This window comes from Glycine max, chromosome 7 (assembly GCF_000004515.6).
Source record: "Glycine max cultivar Williams 82 chromosome 7, Glycine_max_v4.0, whole genome shotgun sequence".
Lineage (NCBI taxonomy): Eukaryota > Viridiplantae > Streptophyta > Magnoliopsida > Fabales > Fabaceae > Glycine > Glycine max.
In genome coordinates, this window is record NC_038243.2 from 44706538 (window position 1) to 44715140 (window position 8603).

An 8603-nucleotide genomic window follows, 5' to 3' on the forward strand; every position below is an offset into this window, starting at 1 on the left:
TTTTATTTTTTAAAAATAATTTTATTTTTAAATTTTTAAGATTTATAAAATATGTATCAATTATAAAGTGTTATAAGGTGTGATTGTATTTTTGATTTTTCAAAAAAAAAAGAAAAAAAGAAGAAGATGAAAACGTTGATGTGTTGTTTTTTGTTTTGCATCAATTTTTTAAAATGTTTTTGAAATTGTAAATAAACAAATTTTTACTTTTATTTCTATTTTCTTTAACAATGAAAATAAGAAAAAAACACCCAAATCAAGTGTTATTTTAATTATTTGTTTTCTTTAGAAATAAAAAAAACGGTATTTTGAATAGAAAGGCAATGAGCTTTGTTCATGAGCTCTTTTGCTAAAAAAAAATTAGTAATTTTGAGCATTTTTATGATTATTTAGACAATGACATACATAGTAACTATGCCTAAAAAGAAATTCATCAATAATTTTGAGTAGATTTAGTATCACACATTTAGGTATGTTATGGGCATAAAAAAAATACTGATTAGATTTTAGGCTAAATCATATATTTGATCATTTTAGGTTAAATGACCTATTTTGATTCAATTTAGATCTTTTTTTTTAAAAAAGCTCAACTTGGTAATTTATTTTATTATTTTGGTCATTTACGTGTTTTGAGAGAGAAGAAACAAGATAAAAAACAGTAATATGATGAAAATAAGAAATGTTTTAAAAATAAAAAATATGATAGATAATAATTTTAAACAATATTAATAATTAATAATGCAATAGAAATGTTGTTAATAAGGAAGAAGGAGGAAAGTGGTCTTAGTACTAAATAAATAGTTCTGTTTTGTTTCTCTCTCAACTCTCACAACCCATCTTTCATATCCAAATTCCAATGCTTCTTCTTCCTTCTTATTTCAATTTCAATCACTACTATTATTACTCTTTCACGCTTTTGCTTCTCGATTTTTAAACCCTAAATCTATCTATCTGTCTAATAGATAAGATAGGGCAAAAACAAAACAAAACAAAATAAAACCCTAGCCAAAGAAAGACCTTGTTGAGCAGCAGCAGCAGAGAGAGAGAGGCTTATGGAAGGAGTACCGCACCCAATACCCAGAACTGTCGAAGAGGTTTTCACCGATTTTAAGGGCAGACGCGCTGGTTTGATTAAGGCCCTCACTACTGGTACGCTACTCTTTCGCCCTTTCCTCCTTTTTATTCTTTTATTATTTATATTCTTTTTTATTTTACACTCTCTTCTTCTCTTGCTTGCAGACGTTGAAAAGTTTTACCAGCAGTGCGATCCCGGTGGGTTTTCTTAATAATAATAATAATAATAATAATAATAATGCCTTTCTTCATTCTGCTTTCAATCATTTATCGTGTGCCTTTCTCCACCCACTCACTCCTGTAATTCCTCTGCTCCCAATTTGTCAATATATCATTGCTTGTTGCTCCTTCATTATTTGCTATGCCTATGCTCTTGTTTTCAAAACGTACATACTTGTTGGGCTCGCTCATTCATTAATATTTCATAATTCCATCTGCCCCGCTTGCTGAGGAGGAGGGAGGCCAATGACAAACATCTCCCCTCTACTTCAATTAAACTAATATAACGGGGTCATTGAAGTTTCATAAATGTTGTTAGCAGTTGAATGTGAGAATGTACTGGTGATGATAAACAGTTAGTAACCACCATTTTGTTTTCTTCCTCTTTCGCAAATGGGTCAAGTTTGATGTGTTTAATGTGAATTTGGCTATCACTTTGCACAAATTTCACTACTACAAGGTCAAGTGCCTGTCACACCGTTCCATCAAACTTCATGGCTTTTTGTCTTCTCGTTTACTTCGTTATGTTTGTAAATTGTCAAGGAATGAATTAACAGCTATATAAGGGGAATGAAAAGAAACAATCAAAGAATGGGGGCAAATTATCAATTTAACATCTCTCCTTATCCTTTATTAATAAAGTTCCATGCCAGAATGCAATATCAACAATTAATTACATAGGAAATATCTGAATGGTTATTAAAGTAATTTACAAAATTTGTCCTTCATAATCTCCCAAATAGGAAGAACCCAAGAGAATGATTTTTTGAAGTGTTATTTGCAATGTGTTTTATTAACATTATGTTATTCTCGTTGTAGAGAAGGAGAATTTGTGTCTATATGGGTTTCCAAATGAAACATGGGAAGTGAATTTGCCTGTTGAGGAAGTGCCTCCTGAACTTCCTGAGCCAGCATTAGGTATAAACTTTGCCAGGGACGGCATGCAAGAGAAGGACTGGCTATCACTGGTTGCAGTTCACAGTGACTCATGGCTGCTTGCTGTTGCTTTCTATTTTGGTGCCCGCTTTGGATTTGGTAAGAATGAAAGGTAAGAACCCTGTTCTCTATTAGCCTTGTGAAATTGTTTTATTATTCTTGTATATTTAGAACATTCTTCCTAAACTCTCTTCCATCTTGTCCTTTTATTTTTCCAAACAAGTATTTGGCTTTTTATAACCCTGCTAGTTTTGAACTTGTGTGATACATCTAAATTGTTTACAATCACTCATTTCTAGCTGTGCACAGTTTTTGGAATAAAAGCTATTATTAGTTTAGTCTCTTTATACAAATCTTTAATAATTCATGTTTTGTGTCACTACTGAACTGCTAGTAAGATATTTCAAGATTTTTCATGCTTCTCAATAATCTATTTAAGTTTACAGTGAAACATGAATTATAGCAATTTGTGTAATTTTTCATGAAACACTGAACTAAATGAAAAATCAAGGTTCTCTCTGTGTGCGTGTGTGTTTTTGTTGTTAATAGCAGTTTTTAACTCTGCAGGAGAAGCATAATGTTGATGGAATTGTTTAGAAAATAAAAGCGCCAGATACCTCTTTTTTATATTTATTAAGTTTATGTTTTGCTTCCTAAAAGATTGGATTTAATTGATTTTGGTCTCTCAAAAATTATTCTGTCAATTGATCACCTCAATCTCCGAAATTGACTTAATCCAGCCCTTATTAGAGACTAAAATGATATGCACACAATAATTAAAGGTTAAATTTCATTGATAGTTGAGTTCAACTGAAGAAGTATATGGTTAATTGATGCAAACAATCTTTGAAAGTCTTGATTGATGTTAAAGAGTATTTTGAGGGACAAAAATACCAATTCTCTCTCCATCTTTATCTTTTTGTCAAGAAATTTATGCATCTTGTTTGGTTACTAAGCCAGAAAAACCAACCTGGGGCATGACCATGTTATTCATATTCTTTCCTGTAAGGTTTGTTTTGTAAATTCCATGCTCAATCATGTTTCTTTCTCACCCTGCTAGATGCTAACTGACCATTTAGATGCCTAAATGTATACCTACTTTCCCTTCATGCCTTCATCTATCTGTATGCGATATCTTGGTAACTTATTTTACTGTAAATATAATTAATTATTTAATTTGTAATGTTTGTCTGAACTCTGAAGGAACTTCTTTTTCTGTTAGTTGGCATGGTTTCTCTTTTTTTACTATCTTATTCCACTTTCGGTTTTCCTTCATTTGCACTATTGGGCTTCATGCCATATAACTCAAAACTTTAGGAGGTTTAAATTCTGTTCATCGTGAAGTATGAACACTTTGGAGTTTGGTGATATATTATTGGTTAGTATATAGGATTAAATTTTATTTGATCAAATTTTTGGCCATAAGCAACCTCAAATATCAATGAACAAAAGCAGCATAAAGAGGTAGGAAAATGAGTCCAGCACAGGATAATAGAATGCAATAGGAGGGATTACAAATAAAAAGTGTGAAAAAGTAAAGCTTCTTTCATTGTCCAAGTTCTGATTTCTTGTTTCTAGTGAAGCTTAATTTTGATACACCAACAAGCATGAAGCAAAAAGCAAACTCATCTTCCCAAATCAAACCCTGGAACAAAATAACAATCTGAGTCCCCATTTGCCTGTCACTACTCCAAGCCACTACAAATATGAATCCCATGGAAATCCTTCCTTCCACAAATCTCTAAACTACCACCAAGAGAATTCCCCTATGTGCCATGGTCACCCAAACCCAATGTCCTCAACTTGTTGCTTATCAAACTTGCCGCTGATCTCTGCCACTATAACCAATCATGCCTCCATAGTCCATGAATCGCACATAATAACTGCAAATCAGAGCCACAGGAAATTAGAGCCAAGCATAACTACATAAGTGACAATAAAGAGCCAATAATAACAGCCAACCAGAGGGAAGCAAAGGTTAGTGGAAGAGTCGAAATTTGAGAAAGAAAGTGAATAATTGGCCATAACTTGCACTTCTTTTGGGATCACCATATTAGAACCCATGAAACAACATAGATTTGAGTGATGTTAGTCAGAAAGGGAATTTGGGAAAGGCTAGAAGAGAACATAGATTTGAGTCTTGAGATTTGGGAATTCATGCTGTGTGGAAACTTGTGATGGTGGATGCAGAGGTTGGCAACTTTGTGGTTTTGGTTGTTGGAGGATCTCTACAATGGCAGAGCATCGGTTGGCAGTGGGGGCATGGGCTTGTTGGTGGTATACTTGGACGGTGGAAACAATTATGTGCAAAGTGGGTTTGCAGTTGAGTCAAATTGGTTTTCTGGTGGTGACGGAGAAGGAAGAGGTAGAAGATTTTAATAAAAGTGCTATGGTCAGGGTGCAAAGTGGCTTTGGATTTTGGCTATGGAGATCTGACTACTGCCATGATGAGTCTGGGAGGTGACATGGTCAAAATATCCTTGTATATGCCAAGTAGATATTGTACACATGTACATTGATGATGTGGCTCATTGTTTGCCTTGTCATCACTTAACAATCTTATGGTAACAGGGACTAAAAGTAACAATGTCAATAAAATAGGCATCAAATGGAACAAAATGTTTAGGGACTAAAAGAAAAAGGAATGAAAAATATTTTAAGCCTAAAATTGTGAAGGATGGGTTTAAAAGGTGAATGTGGGGATAGGGGCTTCAGCTTCACTAATTTTCTGAAGGTCCCCAGCATTTGTAGTGAATCTTAAGGCCCTAGTACAGAATATGGGTACTTACATCACCACAAACAACATGAATTATTAATGCTGAAGTTAAAATACAAAGAACAATTTTGGGCGCCCATGTTGATCGAATGCCATGATGGCCTTGAAAATAACACATTGATTTCGTAGATCTGCTTTTAGATTTCTAGTTAGTGGTATAACTGATACATATATAGTATTATGACTTATGAGGTAGCATATTGAATGTTACCATTGTATTTTGCTAACTTGTATCTTCATTGAAAGTATTCTATTGTGGCAGTAAAGACTTTCAAAAAGCTAAATAATTTTTATAGTTTTAAGTATTTTGACTTTCATTAGCGAGTGAAAATAATTTGCCATGCTTGCAGCTTTATTGAGGGTTTGTTTAACAATGAGATTTTGAAGGGAAAGGGAAAGGGGGACAATTTTTTATTTTTAAATTGAGTGATATGAATTATAATGTTTATAATATTAAGCAAAAGATTAGGACATTAAGTTTATGCTAATCTATCATTTTGTTTCCTTTATATTAAAATAATTATTGAATTAAAAGTCAGGTAGATTAAAGGCTGTTGAAAATATATGGTTTTAGGTATTGTGGGAAGAAATTAAGAGAATACAAATCATAAAGCATAAACTGTTAACTAAATCATAGTCCTAATTAGATGAAAGAAATTATGAAATATAGGGAAATAGGGAAACTAATCCTAAAAATACAATAAGGTGATTCAATTGGAATATCTAAATGAGTAAAAGTTAGTCTGATTGAATTCAATATTGAAGGAGTCTTTCACAGAAACTTTGGGCCTTTGGGGTAGGGAGGGTGAATAAAACAAAAATGAAAAAAAAAATTCTTCTAGGAGCTCAAGAAGAAAAAGTATATTCTAGGAATCTTGAGAAAGTTGGGTTAAAAGTTCATGTATGATATTTAGGAGGTTCTTCACTTCTAATTATGATTCGGATGTATATTTACAGGAAAAGGCTTTTTCAGATGATAAATGATCTGCCGACAATCTTCGAACTTGTGACAGGAAGTGCTAAGCAATTAAAGGATCAACCAGCTGCTCACAACAATGGTAGCAAATGCAAATCAAGTGGAAAGGTGGTATTCTGTTTTCAATTGCTTCTTAGTTTACATTTCTATCACTGCCCTTGTCTGGAAAGTCACTTTGGTCTTCCTGTTTTGGATGCTTCCTTTTAACAGTCCCATCAGTCTGAGTCTCAGGCCAAGGGGATGAAGATGTCTGCACCACCCAAAGAAGAGGATGAGAGTGGAGAAGAAGAAGAAGATGATGAACAGGGTGCAACATGTGGTGCTTGCGGTGATAATTATGGCACTGATGAATTCTGGATCTGTTGTGATATGTGTGAAAGATGGTTCCATGGTAAATGTGTTAAAATTACTCCTGCTAAGGCTGAGCACATCAAGCAATACAAGTGCCCTAGCTGCAGTAACAAGAGGGTTAGAGTTTGAAAGCTCTAAACCTTTGGATCAATCACCAATTAAACAGACAAGATTTAGAATGTTTGATAACATTTTTACAAGTGAAAATTGCTTCCTGTTCTAGTGAATGGTTCACTTTAATGACTATGCAGATGGAATTTCAAGTTTTGCTACTGTTCATTACTACTGTCTAATCTTCTTGGGAATTGTGTTAAGTAGTCATTGACAACAAATATATTATATAAATATATTCTGCAGTTTCTGGTTTTGATTTTAATAAATATTTCATTTATTTCTACATTTTGACTGTGGGAACCACGGTTGTAAAGTGGCTTCAATGGGATTCAAGGCTTAAATAAGTTGTCCTCGAGAGGGACTTTGATGCTGTTCGAGCCTATGCTCTCGTGTAACTAAGGTATACCTTTATGGGATTAGTATTAATTGAGAACTGTTGAGTTTAGAAAGAAAAAACAAGATACTGATAATTTGTCGCACTTGTAAAGTGTTTTGTTTCTTTTTATTTTTGGAGGTGAGGTAAGAGTCATGTTGGCAGGTTCTTAGTGAAGTCTTTGGGGGGAACTAAAGCATGAAGTTTCAAAGTGTTGGCGTGCTTAGATTCAGCCTCTACGGAGGAAAGATTCAGATTCTTCTCCAGTCGAGTCTTGTATTCTAGAAGTCATTTTTAACTCCCCTTCCCCGTTTTAATGTCTCGTTTCTGGTGAATATTGGTCAGAGGTTATCATCCTTCGAATTCATTCTAACATTCTGCCAAGGTACTTGTTTAAACTAATAATCAGGTCCCAATTTGATTTGGTAAAATAAATACAAAAGAAAATTTTATTTCCTTGTCGATTTGAACCTTAAAGCAAAATTTACGCTGGCCCAATTCTCAAAATAGACTAGGCTTAAATATTGTTCTCTCTCTATGAAATAGGATGTTCATTTTTTTTTTAGAGCTTTAAAAAAATTTAGTCTTTTAAAAATTTAATTGTTTTTATCCTTCTATCAAGTAGCAGTGTTTGTTGATGGCGCAACAATGATATTGGTAGCTCATTGTCTCATCAATGAGTCTAACACATCAAAACAAATATCTTTAAATCTTTCAATGATTAAAATTAAAAATCTCTTATTTTACGGGAACCAAAGGTTATTTAAGGCAATAAACTATTAAGGCTTACAATAGGAATGATAAATTCAACGGGCACTCAAAATGAGTATAGAGTACTTATTTATCAAACGAGTCTTCTTCTTTTTTTCTTTTTAATTTATCAAGTGAGTCTAGGTTGTTTGCGAATCGATAATCATTCACACAATTGTGAGTATAATATTACATTATTCAATTTTAGTCATTTACATAATATATTTTATGAATATATTTAAAATATTTTGAATAAATATTAATTAAATTAAAGAATTGTATTTTCCAAATGAAAAAAAATTTAAAATTTAAACGATAAAATTTGCAAAAAAAAAACTTCAATGATAAAATGCTTAAGAATTGACCGGGTCGTAAATTTTATAAAAAAAAGCTCAGTGATAAAATTCACAGAATAATTACAATTGAATGATAAAATATGCCATTAAGACTATATATATATTCTCTTATCATTTTAAATGCTTTTTATTTAAATTTTATATATTCTCTTATCATTTTAAATGCTTTTTATTTAAATTTTAAATTTTTACTTAAGTTAAAAAATATAAGTAAGTAATGGAAAAAATAATTGTTTATTGATCAGTTATTCTATAGTTTAAGCATTACTAAATCAAATTGATTTTTTTAGGTATATGACTGTTATATACTTGGAATGAGAGCTTCTAGTCCATAGTAATCTTATCTATTAAAAAAATAACTTTGATTTCAAATGGTTAAGGCGTTAAGCTATTTGTGGTTCGAAATCGATAATCTCATGTAATCAATGAGACCAATGTAATATCCAACAAATGAATGAGTAATCTCTTTGTACTTAATGAATGTGACCAATGCTTTTGTTATCTAACAATTGAAAACAGATGAGCTAGAGAATGTCCTAATTATTTGGATGAGTTCTCAAACAAGAACCGATCGATCATACATGCCCGCCCGCAACCAAAAATGTGTTTCTGCGGCTAACTTGATCAAACTTCTTTTGTCCAATGATGTTTTATGGCCAAGCCAACAATGACAATAAT

The 8603-nt window shown here is 32.4% G+C and overlaps 1 protein-coding gene across 1 annotated transcript; it reads left to right on the forward strand.

Moving 5' to 3' along the window:
* Positions 1–785: 785 nt before the first annotated feature.
* Positions 786–6582, forward strand: LOC100170698 (PHD5). The gene is made up of 5 exons (NM_001250956.2): positions 786–1149; positions 1240–1272; positions 2113–2341; positions 5963–6089; positions 6192–6582. Exons 1-5 carry the CDS (start codon positions 1053–1055, stop codon positions 6459–6461), a joined length of 756 nt encoding a protein of 251 aa, NP_001237885.2. The 5' UTR covers positions 786–1052; the 3' UTR covers positions 6462–6582.
* Positions 6583–8603: the final 2021 nt, after the last annotated feature.

Excerpts from the sequence above, each read along its gene's own strand:
- LOC100170698 (NM_001250956.2), top strand. The coding sequence starts at position 1,053 with ATGGAAGGAGTACCGCACCCAATACCCAGAACTGTCGAAGAGGTTTTC. Across the intron at positions 2,342-5,962 it reads GGATTTGGTAAGAATGAAAG|GAAAAGGCTTTTTCAGATGA; the intron begins GTAAGAACCCTG and ends GTATATTTACAG. Across the intron at positions 6,090-6,191 it reads AATGCAAATCAAGTGGAAAG|TCCCATCAGTCTGAGTCTCA; the intron begins GTGGTATTCTGT and ends TCCTTTTAACAG.